General features: G+C 42.5%; 1 protein-coding gene across 1 annotated transcript in view; it reads left to right on the plus strand.

Annotated features, from left to right (window-relative positions):
• Positions 1-23630, plus strand: part of KAT6A (lysine acetyltransferase 6A) — a 76744-nt gene that overhangs the window by 20304 nt on the left and 32810 nt on the right. The window contains exons 4-8 of the mRNA XM_045005004.1: positions 15101-15209; positions 17693-17808; positions 18011-18092; positions 18938-19073; positions 22383-22699. Coding sequence (XP_044860939.1) covers positions 15101-15209; positions 17693-17808; positions 18011-18092; positions 18938-19073; positions 22383-22699 — 760 coding nt within the window. The remainder of the gene's footprint in view (positions 1-15100; positions 15210-17692; positions 17809-18010; positions 18093-18937; positions 19074-22382; positions 22700-23630) is intronic.

The following is a 23630-nucleotide window of genomic DNA, read 5'->3' on the forward strand; positions in this document are numbered from 1 at the left end:
AGGATGCTGGAATAAACAATGTAATGAAGTACACTCACTGCAACATGCCTCTCACACCCACCTGTTAGTTAATTGGACCCTTGCTCATTAGATTGTACCTATCTTGTTTGCTCCTGCTTGCTGAGTGCCATAGTGTAGCCTGCTGGATCTAAATTCTGCAGTAACCACCCTCAATTTCTCATGGTCAACTGCACTAGTGTTGACTAATGTCAACATGACATTTTGACAACTTCAAGTCAATTCAGAAACAGGTTTTTATTTAAAAATGAAAACAAATACTACAATCAATTTAGTATTCCATGTGTTTATTTTAATGTTAAATTAATCTCAGATCAGTTTTTATAATGTCTTTATGAATGTTTCCACCGCTGCCCTCAATATTCATTTGATGCTGTGCCACTGGACTTGTATTGGCAACGTTCCTGGTAAGGGAAAGCAGTCAAGAAACACAGGAATTTGTCAGATGAAAGATGTAGCTTTTGGCTACTGGATAAAGGGCTAGTTGGGGACATGGGGAGAAGTGGCTTGGGATTTTAGCACTTAGAATGTGCTTGAGCTTCTTACAGTGGAGAGGACATGCATATCCATCTTTCCTTGCCCTGGAGTAGGAGCATAGAGGACTAGAAACTTGAGTGGTGGCTTGAGCTATCTGCCCCTGAAACCCTTGGCATAAACCAACTATCCCCATGCCACTATTCCATTCAGCAATGGTGGATAAACATTAACTGCTTGTTTCTGCTAAAATTATTGAACTGTGAAATAGCAATGATGGCCTTTAAACTGTCAATAGGTTTCAGCATAAAAACTATACTGAAATGAATTGGCACATTTCACCTGTCAGTGATTGCTTCAGGTGGACTGTTTGCATACTTAGACTATATCTACAGTTCAGCAGAACTTATGTCATGCAGGGGTGTGAGTAAAGCACCCCCCCCCCCGAGTGACATAAGTTACACCAACATAAACGCCCTGGTGTGAGTAGTGCTATGTCAGTAGAGAGCCTCTCCTGCTGACATAGCTACTGCCTCTCATGGAGGTGGTTTTATTATGCCAACAAGAGAACTCTCCCGTTGGGATAGAATGTCTTCACCAGATGCACTGTATGGGTAGAACCCTTAGAAAAGAAATTTTGCCTTAGGTCAGAGATTCAGATTTTAGTCTTTTGTCTCAACCATAAAGGCTACAAAAATTTAGATTCTAGACATGGGTGGTGGGTGAATCCTGGGCTTGGGGAGGCTTGCCCCCTGGTCCAGCTTGCCCCTTCTGCCCGAGGCCCCTCTCCTCCCACTGAAGCCCAGGGGTACCCCCTTCCCCGCGCGGCCACCAGCCACCCCCACCCCCCAGCCCTGGGCCGCTTGAGAACGTCCCACCCCCAGTACGCTGGCTGGGCGGTGTGGCCCCTGTCCTCCAGCCCTGGAGCACCCGGTGGGTAGGCGGTGCAGCCCACAGCCCCCATCCCCAGAGCGCCGGGTGGGCAGGCGGTGTGGGCCCCAGCCCCAGAGCACCGGGTGGCCAGGGGGTGTGGGTCTCCTCCTCCCCTCAGCCCCAGAGCGCAGGCCAGCTCCCATTAGCCCCAGCCTGGGGCCCCAGGCACAGGGGGAAGAGCCCCCCATAACACAGAGCCAGGAAGCAGAAAGGGGTTTGGGAGTGGAGCATGGGCAGGGCCACGCAAGGCTGTTTGGGGAGGCTCAGCCTTCCCCTGCCTTCAGTACCCACTGCCTATGATTCTAGAGCACAGTTCTTTGGCAAATAATTGATTCTAGCAAGGATCATGTCTATTTCACTGTGTTGCAGAAGAATGAGTACAGTTCTCTCCTATGTAGGATTTTAAAATTACAGAAAGGTAGGGCTTCCACAGGCCCTTGCTGATTTTAAATATTGCCTCCCCAAATGCCTTACGAAAAAAGCAATATGCATAATGTGAAATTTTAAGGTAACATATTTTTCATACCTAAATAAAACAAGAGTTATGAGGTGGAAATGTAATTCTGTGAATGAAAATACTATTGGGCATAGGGCCCTTGACAAGGAAATATTTTCCATGTTGTGTTGGATATTAGTCATCCCACTGTGTAAGGAGGTATAAGGCACAGCATCTGAATGGTGTTAATGTAATATACATCACAGGAGTTTTGGAATACTGTATTTATCGTTAATACATAAATGTTGAATGGGGAGAGGCCACTTATCCATGGAAATTTACGACAACAACAACAAAAATTGTTGGAAAAGGAGAACTTTTCAGATGCTTCTAAGGGAATGAATAGAACATGCCAGTTATCAAGTGATCCAGTCCCAGCATCTAGCAGTCATAGGCTTAGGGACACCCAGAGCATGGTTGCATCCCTGACCTTCTTGGCTAATAACTACTGATGGATCTACCATCCATGAACTTATCTAAATCTTTTTTGAGCCCAGCTATAGTTTTGGCTTTCACAACATCCCCTGGCAACGTGTTCCACAGATTGTGCATTGTGTGAATAGTACTTCCTTTTGTTTGTCTTAAATCTGATACATATTAATTTAATTGGGCGACCTCTGGTTCTTGTGCTATGTGAAGGAGTAAATAACACTTCCTTTTTCAGTTTCTTCACACTATTCATGATTTTATAGACCTCTATCATATCTCACCTTAGTTGTTTGTTTTCCAAGTTGAACAGTCTGTCTTTTTAATCTCTCCTTACACGGAAGCTGTTCCATATCCTTAATAATTTTTGTTGCCCTTCTCTGTACCTTTTCCATTTCTAATGTATGTTTTTTGAGATGGGGTGACCAGAACTGCGCACAGTATTCAAACTAGGAGTACTTGTGGCACCTTAGAGACTAACAAATTTATTTCAGCATGAGCTTTCGTGAGCTACAGCTCACTTCTTCGGATGCATGTGAGCTGTAGCTCACGAAAGCTCATGCTGAAATAAATTTGTTAGTCTCTAAGGTGCCACAAGTACTCCTGTTCTTTTTGCGGATACAGACTAACGCGGCTGCTACTCTGAAACCTGACAAAGTATTCAAACTGTGGGCCTACCATGGATTTATATAATGGCATTATGATATTTACTGTCTTATTATCTACCCCTTTCCTAATAGTTCCTAACACTGTGTTAGCTTTTTTGACTGCCACTGCACATTGAGCAGATTTTTGCAGACACCTCTTCACAATGACACCAACATCTTCGAGTGGTAACAGCTAATTTAGACCCCATCATCTTGTACATGTAATTGGGATTGTTTCCCAATATGCATTACTTTGCATTTATCAGCATTGAATTTCAACTGTCATTTTGTTGCCTTGTCACCCAGTTTTGTCAGAGTCACCTAGTTTTGTGAATTACCCCGCACTGAATTACATGCATGTCTGAGGCATCCATCATCCTAGTAACTGTGGGCTTGGTTTTCAGAGGTGTTTGATTTTCAGTGCCTGTAGCTCATGTTGCCTTTAGTTGGAGTATTAGGTGCTCAGCTTTTCTAAAAATCTGGACTCTTTATATCATAAAAGTGTCATATTTAGCAATCAAAAAGATAGACACACAAGGTGGGTAATATCTTTTATGGCTCAACTTCTGTTGGTGAGAGAGACAAGCTTTCGAGCTTACACACTATACTCTAATCTAAAATGTCGTAACACTGTGAGTCTGGACCACTGCTGAAGCATGCTGCAAATTTTTATGGGGCAGGTAAGTGTTATCCCCATTTTATGTATTAATAAACTGAACCAGAGACTAGTGAAATTACTTGCCATCTTTCCTATTAGTAAGTAGGAGGGAATTCACTTTCTGTTCCAGAAAAACGGTGCATGCCTTCTGGGAGTGTACTCTAGGGATTCAAGCACTTACCGTTAAAGAGAATCGCTCTTTATTCTGTTGTTTTGCTTACCTGTTTTGGGTTCTGGCAGACCTCTTGCAGGGATGCGTTCTAGAATGTACTGCTGCTGACTTCTTGTATTAAAGTATGTGAGGGATTTTTATTTAAAACAAGGCTTTAATCTCAACTTAAAAAAAATAGTGTGTGCTTTTTGCATTTTCTTTATGCTTTGGCTCTCTTCCTGGGTGTCAGCATGTTTTTGTGGGAGGTGAGAGGACAGAGAAATAAAGGAGCAGGAAATACACACATCCCTTTGGTATGAAGTGGTAAAGCTGCCAGCTAAAATAGCCAATCTCATTAAAATCAGCTACAATACTGAAGGATTGAAGAGTAGCAGCTGTTGTATCTATATTTAAAAAAGGCAGTAGGGGTGACCCAGGGATTATACGAGTAAATCTTACTGCTGTACCTGATAAACCAGTTGAATTTACAATTAAAAATAGAATTATAAAGTACTTAAATCATGATATGATAGGGTCTAACCAGCACAGATTCTGCAGTGTAAAATCATGCCTCACTAATCTACTAGAATTCTTTGAATGTGTCAAGATATTGGTGGATAGATGGGAACTAGTTGACATTTATTTAGATTTTGAAATGACCGTGGAAAAAGCCTTTTACAAGGGATTCCTAAAGAAACTAAGGGGTCAGGTAAGAGGCAAAGTACTGTATGGATCAGAAACTTGACTGAGACAAAAAACAAAAATTAGGACTAAATGTTTAGTTTTCACCAGGACAGAAAGTTAATAGTGGCGTGATGTTAAATATATTTATTGATGATATGAAAAGGGAGATGAGCTGTCAGGTGGCAAAATGTGCAGGTGACACAAGTTATTGAGGTTAATTAAGACCGGAGAAGACTGAAGAACTTCAAAAAAGATCTAACTAAGCTAAGTAAAATGGTTGCACAATGACATACGAAAGTCAGTATGGATAAATGCAAAATCATACATATTGGAGGGAATTATTTGAACTTCTCATACACCCTACTGGGTTCTAAATTAATTGTTCAGTTCTGGTCTAGGGATGTAAAATGTTAGCTGATAAGCATTAGTGTAACCAGTTAACCCTGAGGCCAGCTGGCCAACTCCAGTGGCCCTGCGCTGGCCAACCCCAGCCCGGCCAGCGGGAGTGGCCCCAGTCCCTCTCCTTTTAATCAGTTAACCATTTAAACTATATAATTTTAATTGTTTAAACTGTTAACTTTTAAAACGATATTTACATCCCTATTCCAGTCATCGCATCTCAAAAAAGGAGATAACAGAATTAGAGAGGGTTCAGAGTCTGACAACAAGAATGGTTAGAATCATGGGAATACTCTTATATTAAGGGAGATTGAAAAGGTTGGAACTGTTTACCTTGGAGAGGAGACAAATAAGAGGGGACATGATAAAAATATACAAAATAATGAATGGTATAGAGGATGCCAGTTGGGATCTTCTCTTCACCAAATCCCATAATACAAAAACAAAGAGACATTCAATGAAATTGTAAGGTTACAAATCCAAGACTGATAAAGGGAAACTCTTCTTCACACAACACTCTATTAGCCTGTGGAATTCCTGGCCATTAAAATATCACTGAGACCAAGATCTTAGCAGAATTAAAAAAGGAGTGTACGTATGTACGTATATATACACACACACACACACCCCTAAAGTTATTGGGGGGAGGGGAGCAGGGAACTGTTTAAAAGGGTTATAAACCCTCCTGTTTCAGGGCATGCACCAACCTCTAGCTGTTGTGGATTAGAAGGAAACTCCTGGTGTCAGATTGTCCCATAACTACCCCACTTCAGAGCTCCTGCACCTTCCTCTGTAGTAACTGGTACTGGCTGCTGTCAGTGACAAGATTTTGGACTAAATGGGTTATGGGTCTGATTCACTATCTTAATTCCTTGTGTTCTTAATTGAACTCCTTTCTGTTTAGCTTTACTCTTGCAGACTAACTCCATTTTTTGCCAAATGATTACATATATGTGTTTGGACTTAAATAAAAAAATGCCTTATCCTATGCAGGGGACCGTCATTTTCAGTTAATCTATTTGCAGAGTAACATCCTTGTTCCTGTGGGTTTGGTGTGATTCCATTCACATGGCTGAATTAAGAGGACGCTTTTCAATGTTCCTACCATACTAAATTTTCACTTAGAATACAGAATACAGTTTGGGAAATCCCAATTCCAGATATCTACTGATGGCTTCTATAGAGATTTTTATTTTAACAAAGGAATTTTTCTTTTTTTAAAGAAAACTATTTAGCCTCCAGATGACTCAGAGATAGCATGTATGTAGAGGACCTTCGGCTACATCTGCTACTGCTAGCAGAGGGGGGCATATTTAGGTTACATACCTTTCCACATAGCAGTTCCTCTGTCCTTAGCTCAGGCTGTCTGGGCTCCCTACATGTACAGTGTTGTGAGCTCTGCCATTTAAGTTCCTCTAAGAGAATGCCACTGTCATGACATGTGCAGAAGGGTGGGCTCCATTATGCAATATCACACATTTAAGAGAGATGACAGTTCAGCCTAGACCAGTGGTGTCAAACTTGTTCTTCAGATACATCAAATTACATTTTAAATTATTTTCTGTGAGCTACAAATATAAAGCATATATACCACCCTTGGCCTGTGGTGGATTTTCCACTTTGCATTACAATATGGCCCTTATGTGATAACTAAACTTTTAGGTAAATTACTGTTGCATTGTGTATTACTTAGTGGGAAGATGATGCAAAAAATCTTTAAGACACTTTTTACTGGGATTTGCAGTTACTTATTTTAGGGGCACAGCTGTGGTAACAGTGTAAATTAGGTGCTTAAATGCACACCTAAATTATTGGAAAGTCTGGCTTTTTAAGTGTCATCATTAACCTTAAGATTTAACACCCTCTTGAGATGAATGGAGGAAGTTCATTTATTAATGCTTATTATTTTATTATTTGTATGACAGTAGTATCCAGGGTGCCAGCTCAGGTCCCCACAAACGCTTAACACCAAGATAGTCCCTTCTGCCAGAGAATTTGAATATAAGATAAAATAAAGGTTAATGAAACAAACAGAGAAGGAAATAGAGAGAAACAATGAGACAATAAAAGTTCATACCTTTCAGCTCTCTTTTCAGATTTTCTGTGGGCTTTGGAGGACAACTCTGTGTTGGTTTTACATTGGTCACATTCATTTTTGGAAGGTTCAAACTGCAACAAGAAAAGCTAGAAATATACCTTATTATTTTTAAAATAAATTTGGTATTAAAAATGATTTTTTAATTTTAAAATTACAGGTTGGATCTGGCCTGTGGGGTTGGTGTTTGACACCAGTGATCTAGGCTATTTCACAAACGTACAATCAACTCTCCCTTGTTATTTTAGTTAGAGCTGATTGCTTTAGAAAGAATGGAAAGCTGAAGATTCCCTTGCTACAAGCTTTTCCTGCCAGAAAGGGTCATTGTTTCTAGCAAATTGGCATTTATTCTCCAGTGACTATTAAGCTTGCTTGTAGCAGAACTTACATGATCCACGAGTGCGTTCAGAATCTGTTATCTTCATCAGAGAGTGAAATAGTATTCTTGTGTTTGGGAGATATCTACATATTAAGAGTGTGAAACTCATTGCAATTGCCACGAGCTCCTTTTCCATGTAGTTTAGAATCATGCGATTCCTGGCCCACAAAGTTTTTTGTCCTTCTGTCTTTGCACTGCTAAATGAAATCTGTCTGCCTCCCCTCTACCCGATACATAAACAAGATTGGACTCCAGGGTCAAGTTTGTTTATTACTAATTTAGTAGATAGGTTAATAGGGTCATCATACTTCAGGTATTCAATTCAAAGATGATTTTTCTTGCATAATCTTCACTCCTTGAATCCCTGAGAGTGGCAGCCAAAAATGCTCCCCTCACCCTCAAAATTGAGAACTTCTTAGGGATGGTCTACACTGAAAACTTACATAGCTGTGTCTCTCAGCTGTGATAAATCCACACCCCTGAGTGATAAATCCACACCCCTGAGTGATAAATCCACACCCCTGAGTGAAGAAGCTACACTGACCTAACCCCGGCTGTAGACGGTGCTAGGTCAATAGAAGAATTCTTCCGTGGACCTAGTTACCATCTCTTAGGGAGTGGATCAACTACAGTGATAGGACAGCCACTCCCATTGCTGTAGTGAGTGTCTACACTGAAGTGCTACAGCCGAGCAGCTGCAGCTGTGCCACTGTAGCATTTAAAGCGTAGATGTAGCCTTAGTTAAATGAGGTGGTAGCCATCATGATAAGCTTCTGTCACCTCCAGAATGTATTGTCTACCTAAGAGCTTTCCTAAAGGACTTTTCACCACAGTATCTAGTCTCTTACTGTTGTGACATATCATACCAGAGGCTGGTCTTAAAGGTCTCCCAAACGTTAAAGCTCATGCAGCATGCTCACTAATCGATACAATGAAAGGTGGGTCTGGTGATATCTTTTATTGGACCAATAAACAATATTACCTAACCTACCTTTTCTCTCTCATTTCCTGGGACCAACACAGCTACAACACTGCATACTAATCAATACAATCAACTGAATGTATCACACTGATCTTTTGTGATCTAGATGGGCTGCATATCCAGCTCTGAGCCAATCTTACCATGTTAAGAGCAAATTGCAAGATGTCTCTTTAGTTCACTTTTTTTCCAGTGGAAGAGCAGGCTCACTTGCTCTGCAGAATCTGGTCCTTCTAACAGGAGCCTGTTGAAGAGAACTGGTAGGAGAGCTATGCTTCTGTTGGTGAGCAACCCATATACAAACAAGACATATAAGGGAAAAAAAAGAGACCAGATACCATGATTAAACAGTGTTTTAGAAATGAAAATAACTTAAAGCAAGCAGGAGAAACCTACAGGAGGTTGTGTGCTGCTGTTACACATAGCATTTCCCCAGTGTTGCTAGCAGCAACCCTATAAAACTGATGATTCTCATCAGTTTCCCTCTGCCATTCCTGCTGGCATGGGTTGATCCTTCACTGTGGGGTCCACATCAGATAGGATCACAAGGTGGAAGGGAGGACAAAAATGGAAGGAAATTGGTCTGGTACTTTAGAGGCAACATATCAAAGATTAGGCTTGAGTGCTTCATGTTGCCCTTTGGCTGTATGAAAGACCACCATTGATGAGCTGTTGTGGGAACCATATCTAGAGGTGGAGGTAATCTTTCCAATACAAACAGAATATAAACTAGTGCAGTGCTGTCTTCCTAAATCTGTAGACAAATTTACTCAGGGCTTGTCTACACTGGCAATTAACAGCACTGCAACTGTCTTGCTTAGAGGTGTGAAAAAACACCCCCCTAAGCGCAGCAAGTTGCAGTGTTTTAAAGTGCCAGTGTAAACAGTGCCCCAGGGCTGGGAGCCATGCCCCTCATTGAGGTGGGTTTCTTTTAGAGCTCTGAGAGAGCTCTCTCCCAGCACTGTGCCGTGACCACACAAGGCACATTAAAGCGCTGCTGTGGTAGCACTTTAGCCTTGCCAGTGTAAACTAGCCCCCAGCGCCTGTGCTATTTTTGAGTTTTCCCAAGGTGCAGTAGAGGGTAAACTGACCTAATCATGCCAGTATCACTGTCACCTACAGGTTTCTAAGTAGCCGGTATGGAAACTGACAAGAATGAAGTCAGTTTCAAAACTTGTGTAGCTTGAGAAAATTGAGCAGCAGCAGAGACTGACCCTGGAGCTGTTCCCTTTGGAGAAGTATTGTAGCAATGACATGTAATGTACACTAGCCTCCCACCAGGAGGCTCTAGAATGGGGTGAAGTGAGAAAGGCGGGGACTGTTCTTCCTCTTGTCTAGCTATTATGTGCCACAGGCAGAGAATAGGAGGGACTACGATGCAAAGTGCTCAAGGCCCTGCAATGGCAGGGAAATTAAGTGAGATATACCCACCCAGATAATCTTGACAAGTGACCCATACCCACATGCTGCAGAGGAAGGAGACCCAACTCAAAATTTTTTGTTTCAATTTTGGGCAATTTGACAAAAACAAAGGAGAACTAAATTTAAAAAATGGCAGGGGGAAGGAGAAAGCAGACTCCCTATAATCTTTAGCCCAGTAGTTAGGGAACACATCCAGGATATGGGTATCCTGATTCAGTTCCTCTGCATGATGAGGAGAAGGGATTTGAACAGGGGTTTTCTACCTCTCAGGTGAGTGCCCTAGCTACTGAAATTATGGGTTACAGTGGAGTTGCATCATAGGCGCATTTAACTTACATTTAACTTCAGCGGGGCGAGCTGAAGCTGCGGGGGAGGGGGAACAGCTGGGGACTAGCCTCCCCGGCCTGGAGCTCAGGGGCCGGGCAGAAGGGTCTCATGGGCCACTGTAGTGGGTGCCCACCCACCCACCCCTAAGAGCCAGAAGGACCTGCCGGGGGGCGAGGTGGGGAGTCCCAGCGGTGCTTTCCTGGGGCGGCTCCTGGGAAGCATCCGGCAGGTCCCTGTGGCTCCTAGGGGTGGGGTAGCATAGCTAGGGGGGGAGCAGGGGGAGCACAGGGCCACCCAGGGGGGAGCAAGTGGGGCAATTTGCCCCGGGCCCCGCAGGGGCCCCCCACGAGAATATAGTATTCTATAGTATTGCAACTTGTTTTATGGAAGGGGCCCCTGAAATTGCTTTGCCCCAGGCCCCCTGAACCCTCTGGGCGGCCCTGGGGGAGCAGCTGCTTCCCCTGCTCCCCTCCTAGCTACGCTCCTGTCACTTCAACTTACCGGTTGTTAAATTTAGAGGCCCTTTTAGAACCGGTGTCCCACACGGGACAACCAGTTCTGAAAGGGTTTCTAAATTTAACAACCGGTTCGTGCGAACCGGCTTCAGCTCACCACTGCTTACATTCTCTTTGAGCTTCACCAGAGGTGCTTGAAAATTCTTGAAACTAACATATGTGCACTTAACTAGTTGTGCATGTGCAGTGGATCTGTTTAAATGTGCACATGTAGGTTTAAGGTAGTTTTCTGCTGTACAGGCTGAGTTTGTAGTTTTCAAATAGCCATATCTTGATTAAAACAAAATCAATCCAGATTGCTGGTTTTCATTGAGGATTATCTCCTTAGTTTCATGTTTCAAATTTAGCTGTTTGGCTGAAGACCTATCTTTAGTGTGATGAGAATTTTTTTTTAAATGGGATTTTTTTTTTTCATGGTGAAAGTTTGAAGGGATATTGCTCAAACCTTCAGCAGCAAAAAAGTGCAGTTTGAGGCAGAGATCAAGTACAGAACATTTGATTCAAGGTTACAGTGTTAAGAAGTTTTTTGTGTATGAAAGCAGCAGAGGTCTTTATTTGAAGCGGTTTTGCAACCGGTCATCAGTACAATGAAGCAATAGCAGTAAATTTTTAGTCCACTTCTGTGCATAGTGGTGTTGTACATGGGAAAGAGTGAACTAACATAGATCTCAGTTCTGCAATTAGATTTGTGTACCTGGACCTTTGTTCTTATGCTAAGCCTGATTTGACCTGAGTGAGGCATTGCACATATGCAGGGGTTCATGCTGGTGTATCTGATATCATAGCTGTGGCATGATGTGTTGCTCCATCACCTGTTTGTTGCTTCTGTTCCCTTGTCTATGTTGTCTCTTTAGAGAGTCATTTCTTTAGGCTGGAATTCTCTCTTTTGTCTATAAATCACTTAGCACTCTTGGTGCTGTATTATTTGTAAAAATACCTATCTCAAACTATTGTATATACATACGAATTCAAAGCTAATATTCCAGTTGTATAATATAATTTATCTCTCTGATCAAAGTGATTGAATCATTCCATTGTACATTTATGGAAATAGGACAAGTTAGAACCGAGGAGAAAATAAGGTGATTATTACTAGTGAAACTTTGTGGATATTGCTTTAACAATATATTGTGAGTATAGTTCTTTAAATTCATATATCTCAGAGGGGAGGGGTAGCTCAGTGGTTTGAGCATTGGCCTGCTAAACCCAGGGTTGTGAGTTCAATTCTTGAGGGGGCCACTTAGGGATCTGGGGCAAAAATTGGTCCTGCTAGGGAAGGCAGGGGGCTGGACTCAATGACCTTTCAAGGTCCCTTCCAGTTCTAGGAGATTGGCATATCTCCAATTATTACCTTTATTATCTTTAGTTCTTTCTAAAAGTGAGTGTTGGCATCCCAATTTTACAGATGGGCTAACTAATATACCAACAGGTTAAATGACTTGTTTGAGGTCATACGATGGGTTGGTAGCAAAGATGGGAATACAACACAGGTCTTCTGACTCTCAGCCAGGTGTTTAGTCCATTAGATCACCGCTTTAGAGCCTGAGCCAAATACATCCCTGATGTAACTCTTGAATGTCAGGGGAAGTACATGGATTTTTGCAGTAATCACCAGAACTGTGCACAGTGTTCCAGTTGTGATTTCCTGTTTCTTTATCTTGTGTGTGCTGGATACTGGTGTGATGTATGTACCTGCAGTCTTTTGGTGCCTCTGTGACGCACATATACATACGAGTGGGAGAGCAGGCTGCTAGTAGTTTAATTACAGCTCTGCATTCTTTTGACGTTGTATATGTAGTGGTGACTTCTTTCTATGTAATTTGCATTAGCAATTCATATTTCCAGATGACAGCTTAGTGTGAGACGTGAACACTCATGTGGCTTTGAAGAGTAGATCAGAAATCCTTCAGGCTTATTTGAATGTATGGAGTAATTTTATCATCCTACAGTCCTTTAAAGATGATGAGGCTTCACTAAACAGTAGCCTATAAAGTTTTCCTTGAGATATGTGAGTGACTGAGATTAGGATCTGACACAGAATTCAGTCTTAAAACAATGAAGTTTATTGTTTATATTGAGTTATTCTGTTAGAACGGAACAGAGCTTTTTTGTTCAAAGCAAATATGTAAGTACCCTTAATTGCTTAAATTCTGCTTTTTGAGTTGGTGCTGTTTTGCCACCTTTGAAACAAGGTAGCATAATATAAAAGCACAACTTGGATGTCATTGTAGAGCTCTTTTCTGGTTAAATTGCTTCTGTCAAATAGAACTTAACCAAAGGAACATTAACATCATGTTAGCCCTTAATTCTGACTGAATTGGAAATCTATACAATTTCAGATGTTGGCGTAAAGATATCATTATTTATTGTCTAATGGTCAGTTATGTAAAATAATTTTCTGTTAGCAACAGCATTTATTGTTTCATATACTAACTTGTGTCTGAAAGATTATTCTGATATAGTTCAGATTCATTTTGCAAATGGACTATAGGACTTCAGTCTGAAACAAAATCTCGCTTTGCAGGGGAGATGAGAGAAGGGGCACAATGAAATCCAGGATGTGAGATGGTCTTATTTAGTGAGCAGGTTGCTGGTAGAATTCAAAACAAATTAACATACTACGTTTAATAGAAGTTCATGAATGAGAAATATTTTCTGATTAAAAAATGTTAATGATTGATCTAATCTATCACTGATTATAAATAATGAATTTAAAATGTCAGTAATGGTTGTTTTGAGTCTGAGTTTAAACCCTAAAACGATTGTACTGCATATACCATTGCTTTGAAAGAGGAGGACAGCTGTTCTTGTTGGGATTCTTATTGAGTAGGAGCTGCAGTAGCCCAGAGGATAGAGTACAAGACTAGGACTGGAGGGATGTGGAGTCTGTTTCTAGCTCTGCCACTGGCCTGCTAGGTGACCTTGAGCAAGTCACTTCACCTCTCTGTGCCTATGTATCCCCATTTGTAAAATGCAGATAATGATATTTTGCCTCCTCTGTAAAGTGCTATGAGATCTTCTGATGAAAATAGCTATGTAAGAGAGAGGTGGTAATGCTATGGCAGAGATCATATTTGTTTAATAATAAGGTAATTTGCACTTAGAGGAATAAGTGCTGCATAGAAAGAGGACACTGCAGCTAAGGAGAGGCAGTGGGATAAAAACACCTGACAGGAGAATACAAAAGGAAGAGAGTAAAGGCAATTTCCTAAAATCTCTCAATTCACATAACATAATATCAATGCACCAGCAGATCACATAGTTCCCAGAACTAACCTTGAACAACTAATTGTCTGGTTCCTAAGCCTAACCAGGAATGAAAAGATAAGGTTTGTGGGTGCCTAGTATTATCCTCTCCTCTCCCAATTTTAAATGAAGACAAGGGATCCATGCACATCACCATCCTAACTGTGGAGGGAGATGTTTACACATGGCTCATCCTACCTGGTTTTCCCTTCCAACAAGAAACATGTCAGATCCTGCCTAGTTTCTTCCTTCAAACAAGAGAAGAAAGTGTCTGTGTGTTGTGTCTATTCTTGTGTTGTTTGGTCTCTTAGCCAGAATTCTAACTGGAAATGGAAGGGAATCCCTTAGCTAATTCATCCCAGGGATATAATTAGATACAGAACCAGTGGGATAGGCACTTGGAGATTTATCAGTAGATTATTCTTAAAATCTCCTTAACCTCAGGGTGCAGGTTAAAACTGCTGATCTTATCCATACTTTTTTTGTTGTTTTTTCCCCCAAGTAGTCATTCCTTTCCAGGTCCTGCTTTGCAGTTAGCATCTAGCCCCAAGATACACACTGTAGTAATTTTCTACAACATTTGTCTTGAGTGCTTCCATCTTGTGGACACTGTGGAAAACACAGCTCCATCTCTGTCTGGTGTGTGGTGTGCACTGAAGTCTGCACTGGTAGAGAGAAGTGACATAGCAACTGAATCCTCCAGGTTGTATTACTGCTACATAAAATCAGTCTTTTGCTTGCAATAAGACCACTGTTGGATTGGTCCAGCCACATTGAAGCATCTTGTATATAAATGAGATCTGTGCATCTCTTTCTGGCATAGAGTTGCATCCAGTAGTAGATGTGATGAACATCTAAGATTGTATAATATATTGGAGCACTTAGTGTGTTATTGTGTAATTAAAAACTGTATCATGATGCAGATGTACAAAGGGGGGCATACTGAAAGTACAGAATTAAACTCGGGACATGACAAAATTAAGGTTGAGTGCTTAACCTGCAACCTTAGTGTTCTCTTGATACAGTTTTTTAATGGTTTTTATGTGTATGTTAATTTGCTCTTAAAGCTACAATTCCCGGACACATCCATACAATGTATGTTGTATCATGGGGTTACCACTAAGTTGAATATAATCCTATGTAATTTTTCCTCTGCATGCTATGTAAGTTATATAATTAGTTGAAAATTTGTTCAACGGGTTATAGATTGATCAATTATTGAGCACTTTTATCTCTGTTTTTCCCTCACAGCCGGTTGCTGAACCAATCCCAATCTGCAGTTTCTGCCTTGGTACAAAAGAACAGAATCGTGAGAAAAAACCTGAGGAGCTCATCTCGTGTGCTGATTGTGGCAACAGTGGTAGGTGACCACTTATAGTGCTCCTGGAAACAACTGTATCTCTCAAATGCGGCCACCAGGGGCCTTTCTTGTGACCACAACCTCCTGGGCTGTGATGGGGAGATGGGGGAGGGAGGGAGGGAGGGCAAAGTCGCACCCCCTTCCCCTCCCTGTTGCTCCTGGATGCACCACCTTGCTGTTGATTGCTGGGGCTACCAGTAGGGATTGGGCCCTACCCCCCTCTGGAGTCACCAGGGGCACAACGCTATAGAAGCAGGCAGCCAATGAGTTCCCCGTGTTCCCAGGGGTGTTGGGGCTCAGACTTTGGGCTTCAGCCTTGGGGTGGCACGGTGGCAGGCTCTGGACATGGGGCTTCAGGCTCCAGCCCCCTGCTATCTCTCTCAACTCCCATCTCCCCTGGCCCCCACTGCCTCCCCCCACCTTCCCATCCAGCGATTAATTTGTCTCCAGGCTTGCCAGGGCTGAGTAAGTCTGCTGTGAAAAGCGATACCTGTATGTTTGTTAAGATCACTTTTCACAACAGACTTATTAGCTATCAATAAATATATACACATCCAGATCATTATAATTTGTGCATATTTATTTGGTTTTCCTAAAGCTAATTAAGTATTTTAGGAAAAAGTGTGAGAGCGGCCACCAGCAAGAGTTGGTGGCCGTATTCTGAGGCCACCAAAAATTTTGTCCTGAGAACCTCTAATCTAGTATGATGTCCCCACATAACTGTCCTGGATGGGGAACATTAGGGTTTGGCTAGCTGATCTTTATGCTCCTTCAGTATGGGGGACAGTTGCATTCAACTGCCACATAACTAGTTCAGTAAGCCCTTAGTAAACTTTTTAGAAAGCTGTCTTCTGTATGGTCAATTTTGTCATCTCTTTGACCCCAGTTCAGCAAAGCACTTAGGCATTTAAGTAGGTACTTAAGTGCTTTGCTAACTGAGGCATTTATACCACACTTATCCAAGACCTCCTGAAGGTGTAAATTTTTAACGATGAGAATAATTAACTAGTGGAACAATTTACCAAGACTCATGGTGGATTCTCCATCACTGGCAATTTTTAAATCAAGACCTGGATATATTTTTAAAAGATCTGCTCTGGGAATTATTTTGGGGAAGTTCTGTGGCCAGTGTTACACAGGAAGTCTGCCTAAATGATCACAGTGGTCTCTTCATCGATTCCAGGACCAGAAGGGACCATTGTGATCATCTGGTCCAACCTCCTGTATACCCCTTGCTGTAGGACTTCTCCAAAATCTGTCTCTCATCTTAGTATCCCACAGTCATCCTCTGTGCCTTTGTTCCATGTTGATGACTCACTTGATCCTTTAGCTGCTCATCTCCTTGCCCTCACCTCTTTTTACCCACAGCACTGGATCAGCTCTCTCACTGACCATAATGGCCACTCTAAATCTTGCCACTTTTTCTTGCATAACTTCTTTAAGATCCAGCCTTTCCTTTCCATCTACGCAGTAAAAGTTCTTATCCAAGTTCTCCTCATCTCGTATCTTGTCTATTGCAACCTCCTCCTCTCTGAGTTTGACTAATCCTATCTTGCCTCATATATATCCATTCAGAACACTTGCTGCAAACATCAATTTTCAGATTCACTGCTATTTCTTCTCTGTACCACATCAAATGCAAACTACTTATCTTTACTTCACCGCCTATAATCTATCTCCTCTGCCACCAGTGATGCCAGCATTCACTGTCCATTTGTTAAAACCAGATATGCTTATTTGAAATTTTATCTTTCATGCTGCACCATATGCCTGGGAGAACTTCCCAATAAACATCTACAAAGCCACCTCATTGTCCCCTTGCCAATTCCTCCTTAAAACTGTTCTGCCATGATGCCTGCAAAAAACTTGACAGTGGCTAGGTAGCTGATGTACTGTGACCACTGCTTAACTTAGCAACCATTACTGTCTCATTGTTTCCTTGTGCTCCCTCTGTCTTTGTATGCATCTGTTGTACCTTGTCCTGTACTTAGATTGTAAATTGTTGGCAGTTTTTGTTATGTAGTTATAAAGTGCCTGCAGTCTGGCTCTGATCTAAAATTAGTTACAAACGACTACAAAAAATATCAAGTTAGAAGTTCACTTTAGACAGAAACCTCACATGAGAGTCATCTGCTCATGTGTTCAAAATGATATACAAAGGACAATTTAGCTTTAAAAAAGATCTTTATTTGTCTGTATGAGAGAGAGTAAATCAGTGCACAAAAATGTCTTCAGTTAAGTCCAAATGTATTCAACTAGGAATGGGGCTGCCAAACTTCATGCAATGTATCTGATTTTGAGCTGTAAGTAAGTATGAGCTGGAGTACCAAGTCCTGGTGAGATCTGTGTTGAAACAGAAGGAGCTTCTGGATATCTGAAACTGTATGTGAAAGATATGACTAATTAGACCTCCTCTATGTATGTCCCAGAGCAGTGACAATAGCAGAATTGCTTCCTTGGGGTTATCTATCCTTTTTTCATAGGTCATCCGTCCTGTTTGAAGTTCTCTCCAGAGCTAACAGTTCGAGTGAAGGCCTTACGATGGCAGTGCATTGAGTGCAAAACTTGCAGCTCCTGTCGAGATCAGGGCAAAAATGCAGTGAGTACTTCTGGAACCAAACATTTACAGCTTCTGTTCGGCTTATCTTTGGTTACCTAGTGAGAATCCGAACTAACCAGTACTGTGTACAGGTATGGTTGGGAACTTGACATAGCCTGTCTGGGATCAGTGGTAACTGAGAGCTGGACCTGGTGCAGTCCTTTGGTGTGAAGCTAACCAGAGCTGTCTGTCTCTTCCACAGGATAATATGCTATTTTGTGACTCATGTGACCGAGGTTTTCACATGGAGTGCTGTGACCCACCTCTCACCAGGATGCCGAAAGGTAAGGACTCTGTGTAACAAATGGGGGAATTAAAAGAGATGTTGGGGAAGAGGTGAATTGAAAGTATTGGCATATCAGAAAATAAGAGAATTCCTCTCTCCTCCTTATCCATCTTTATCTCACTCATTGCACCACTTTTCAGGTATTAAAAGCCATAGCGTGAGGAGAGGGTGTACTTCATGTAACCTGCAGATGAGAATCCTTTATTCTCTTCCTCTCCTGCTTTCAATAGAAAGAATCAAAATGTTAAATTCCTGGTTTAAAAGTTTTCAGAGGTCTGAGGGGATGGAGGTTATGGTAGCAGATTATCATTATCAACTTCTTTGGGTGAGTGAGTAGCTTTGTGTAGAAGAAAGAAACTGATATGCAGTCCTTGAAGTGGCAGCAAATATTTCTGTTTGTGTAGTTAGTAGCTCCTGGAGCATAAGCTCAATTTATTCTGTTCTTCTCATACCTCAAAAGCCATGTATAAGGGAAGTCTATGTCGAAGTCTTCCCATGTGGTGTGGTGATGTCTCCACCTAGTTTGGACGCACTATCCTTAAGTACAGTAGAAACTCATTAAATGGATGTCCTTCTGTACTATTCTTCTGATAATCTGATGCCTGGGCTCCTCTATACTTGCAGGAAGCATGCTTAAAAACTTACCTATAGAGCCTTTCTGGAGTGAGTGCTTCCACCAAGGCAGGATTTGAGTTTAGTTGCTAGGACAGAAAGGTAGTTTTCTTACAATCTTATAGTAATGGGGGTCTGTCAGATGGTTCTTCACTCCAGCTGGAAGGGACCTGTACTCTTTCTTGCCTCTATTTTTTCCTCCATCCTGTGATGAGGCTTTGTGTCTTACAGGTATGTGGATATGTCAGATATGCCGGCCACGGAAGAAAGGAAGAAAACTTCTACACAAGAAGGCAGCACAGATAAAACGACGCTATGCCAACCCAATAGGACGTCCCAAAAACAGGTTAAAGAACCAAAACACAACGTAAGTTGCTTTAAGGAGAAAAGGAAAGTGAGGGCAGGAGAGGGGGAATAAATGGGCCTTCTGTGGGGGGCTTAGTGTCCTACCTAGGGTGACTATCTTTTAGCCCTGGTCTACACTAGGAACTTACATTGGTATAGCTATGTCTCAGGGGTGTGAAAAATCCATACCCCTGAGAGATGTAGTTATTCCAACCTAACCCCTGCACTAAATTGATGGAAGAATTCTTCTGTCAAACTAGCTACAACCTCTCACCTACCTACATTGACAGGAGAATCCCTCCCATCCATGTAGGTAGTGTCTACACTGAAGCAGTTGTGCCACGGTAACATTTTAAGTGTAGGTATATCCTTAGTACATAATTTTTCCACAGTTCTAATATTAACTGTTTTGCATAGAATTTAATTTCTCAGAGTACTGTGTACAGTCAAGGAGTGTTGGGGCATTTGTTCAGTTCTTTCTCCCTTTGCCATAACTAGATGTTTAGATTTAAAGTACTTAGATTGTTACTTCAGACTAGCTTTGCTGGTTTACAGCAGGACTCTATTGCAGCATGGCACTGCTCCTGTCAACGTAGACTAGCTGCACTCTACAGTCCTCTGGAAATATTGCTGGGAGTTTGAAAAGTTGTAGGTTACATATATTGCCACAATTAATGATAAATCTGAAACTGAAGCGGCTGAATATGAGCAACCCATCGAGGTGATATTTTGTGAGGGTCTTAAAGGGGCACTTAGGTCAGTGGAGGGAGCATTCTCTTTTGTTCCTTCATTGTAGTGGGGAGTCCTACAACATAATGGGCTTAGATGAGGCTACTCTAAAACCTAATAGAGTACAAGAAAGGCAGGTCATGTGTATTTCACAATTTCATGACTGCAGACTTAGCTGCAAAATTCAGATATCAAGCTTGCATTTAAAAAAGCATGTTTCTAGTCCCTATGGGTATGTCCACACAGCAAAGAAAAACATGCGGCTGACCCATGCCAGCCACCTCTGGCTTGGGCTGTGGGGATGTTTCATAGCTGTGTAGGCTTCCAGGCTTGGGCTGGAGCCCAGGTTCTGGGACCTTGGAGGAGGGGACAGAACGGGGAAGGGGGTAATGAAATAGCCCTGCAGCCAGAGTCCCGTGAGCCTGAGTTGGCTGGCACAGGCCAGCCACGAGTTTTTCTTTGCTGTGTAGACAGAACGATAGGTTGCAAAGTAAACCTATGAAGAAAATAGCAGTTGTTTCATTGATGTCTGCCTGAGTCAACAGACATTCTGAAGCAATAGCTCTGAGAAGCATGAACTGCCTTATCCATTTCAATGGGTTTTTAAGTCTAAAACCTAAAAGATGACAGTTTAAATCTTAACACTCTTAATTTTTTCACTGGTGATTGTTTTAGCAGAAACAGCCAACCAGGGGCAGCTCTAGGCACCAGCAAAGCAAGCAGCTGCTTAGGGCAGCCCATTTGCAGGGGCGGCAGCTAGCAGGGATCGAGCATGGAAGCTGAGAACCAACAGGGGGCCCTGGGAGCTGTAGTTCCTTGATTAGCTCCCTGCCTATAGAGCCAGCCCTGGAGCAGGGAAAGAACTACATTTCCCAGCATTTCCTTGGCCACTACCAACAGGAAAGGGGTGGAGGGAGTATGGTAGCTGAAACCTCATGCTGCAGCTTGAGCTCACTGCTAGAGCGGGATGGCACTGTGAATGGGGAACAGGTGTGCCCAAGGAGTAGAAGGTTTTGGCCCAGATATCCCCTTCAGAAGACATTCCCAGACTGGATTAGGTTTACTGGTGTGACCTCACCTTGCAGCCCCCAAAGAAGGAATTGGGTGGACTAAATGGACAGTGCCCCTCTCTATCTGAAGCCTAGCAAGGGAGGTACGTGGATCAAACTAGAATTTAAAATGAAAAGTAAGCGGGGCGGGGAGGCTCTACTGGACCTGGGCAGCTTTAGATACAGTACCAGGCACTTAGGAGGATTTCCACTTCTGAGCCATGGAAGCAGAAATTGACTTTTCCTTTCCAGATTTAGCTAATATTCAGAAAGGGAATCTAGCCACCTGCCTTCCAGATTTGAACACCTCGAAATTCAGGAGTGCTCAAGCTCAATTTGGGCAGCTGTTACTTCATTTCTCCCAAATCAAATATACTGATCCACTGTAATTTGCTGTAGAAAAAGTAGATAAAATTGAGCAAGAAATGCTTCCCAGTGGTTTTTAGGACTGGAATTGCTATTTTCAACAGCCATTGCGGGGTGGTTTTTTTTGTTTTTTTTTAGTTGTTTAAAAGGAAGACAGTGATATTGCATTGGCAAATTCCCCATAGAAACAAAGAGTGGAACAAAAGAATAGTAAAGGCACCTTGACTTTTCCTCATTTATGGAGGACAGTCTTATAATATGCATCCAGATATCCTCCAATCACACAAGCTGAAAATTGTTCCAATTTACTGCAGTTCTGTAACTGTATGGGAACCAATCCTGTCTGTGTTTTGTGCACATCCAAAATTCCTGCTGAATGACCCGCCCTGGGAGCAAGTCACCACTGACCCAGGGCTGGGGCGGAAGGAGGGTGCGGGGGGGGGAAGAGCCCAGGGCTGGGGCGGCAGGGGGCGGGGGGGCACTGGTGGGGGGGAAGGGGGATGCCCAGAGCTGGTGCAGCATGGGGTGTGTGTGAGCCCAGGCCTGGGGTGCCAGGGGGTGCAGGTGGGGGGGGGGAGAGCCCAGGGCTGGGGCAGCAGGAGGGTGTGGGGGGGAGCCCAGGGCTGGGGTGAGGGCAGCCAAATTTTATTTTGCTTGGGGCTGCAAAAAACCTAGAGCTGGCCCTGCAGCCAGCGAATGTGCATATCCCACAGTCCTTAATTGTTTGCTCAGCTGTCAAAGCCTTCAGCTTCTTCCTGATGGTTTCTACAATGCAGTTGTGCTGGCAGTATAAAATCTTTGGCATATCAAAAAATGAAGCTGTGGGGACAGCATAAATAAACTGACTTTAACATGAACATTACTAATACTGTGGCTGCTGTACAGATTGTATAATTCAATTTCATTTTTCATTCAGTAAAAACCTACATTTTTATATTTAAATGAATCTGCTAGAGAATTTCCAGTAAGCAGGAATAGTCTAGGAATTTTGCTGTGGAACTTAGGCCCAGACTGTCATGCAGTAAAGAGGGCTGTGATTACCACTTATTGAATTGTGCAGTTGATGTCTATATACCATGGTGATTGGCATGGTACATAGATGTTAAACCAGTTTATTACCTTACCTAAATCTCTTTCTCTCTGCCATATCTACTGACCAGCCCTTTTTTCGCCTACTGGTTCTTTAGATCGAAAGGCCCCTTCAGTAAAGTTCGAACTGGCCCTGGTCGGGGCCGGAAGCGCAAGATCACTCTATCCAGCCAGTCAACGTCATCAGCAGAAGGAGGATACCTGGAACGGATAGATGCCCTGGACTTCTGCAGAGACGGCAGCACCACCTTGAAATTTAACAAGAAAACCAAAGGGCTCATTGATGGCCTTACCAAATTCTTCACCCCCTCCCCTGATGGGCGGAAAGCTCGTGGGGAAATGGTGGACTATTCTCAGCAATATAGGATCAGGAAAAAGGGCACCAGAAGATCTAGCACTTCAGACTGGCCCACAGGTAAAGGATCTGTCCCCTTGCCAGTGAAGGCAGCCTCTTTTAAGTCAGGAAAGGGTTCGCTGAGGTCGAAGATATTGAACAGATAAGAGCTGGTAGATGGTGGAAATGTGATCTAGAGAGTAACAGATTCATGTGCAAAAATCAATTAGACGTCATAATAGAGTGACAAGGTGGGTGAGGTAATATATTTTATTGGACCAGTTTCTGTTGGTGAGAGACAGCTTTTGAGCTTTCACAGAGCTCTTCTTCAGGTTTGGGAAATGTACTCCGTGTCTCAGCTAAATACAAGCTGGAACAGATGATTTAGCATAAGTAGTTAAGACGTATTTCAAGGGACTGTTCAAGGCAAAGTGGCCAGTTAACACCTTTCCAGTCATAGAGGGGACGGGGAGGAAGTGGGGAGGGGGGGGGTTAAGTGGGTTATACATTGTTGTAGTAAACCATAAACCCAGTGTCTCTGTTCAGTCCATTATTTTTAGTATCTAGCAATGTTATGAATTTAAGCTCCCAGGCTTGTCTTTTGAAGGTGTTACGCAGGTTCCCCGAGTTTTTTTGTTTGCTTTTTGTTTTTGTTTTCCTTTCCCTCCTATGATTGGAGAGGTATTAATGGGCCACTTCACCTTGAATGGTCCCGTGGTGTGTTTGTTAACTGCTTATGCTAAAAAAACAACAAGGAGTCCGGTGGCACCTTAAAGACTAACAGATTATCTGTTAGTCTTCAAGGTGCCACCAGACTCCTTGTTGTTTTTGTGGATACAGACTAACACGGCTACCCCCTGATACTTGCTTATGCTAAACAATCTGTTCCACCTTGTATTTAGCTGTGACACCGAGTACATTTCCCAAACCTAAAGAAGAGCTCTGTATAAGCTTGAAAGCTTGCCTCTCTCACCCACAGGGGTTGGTCCAATAAAATATATTACCTTACCCA

Source organism: Mauremys mutica, chromosome 2 (assembly GCF_020497125.1).
Source record: "Mauremys mutica isolate MM-2020 ecotype Southern chromosome 2, ASM2049712v1, whole genome shotgun sequence".
NCBI classification, from domain to species: Eukaryota; Metazoa; Chordata; order Testudines; family Geoemydidae; genus Mauremys; species Mauremys mutica.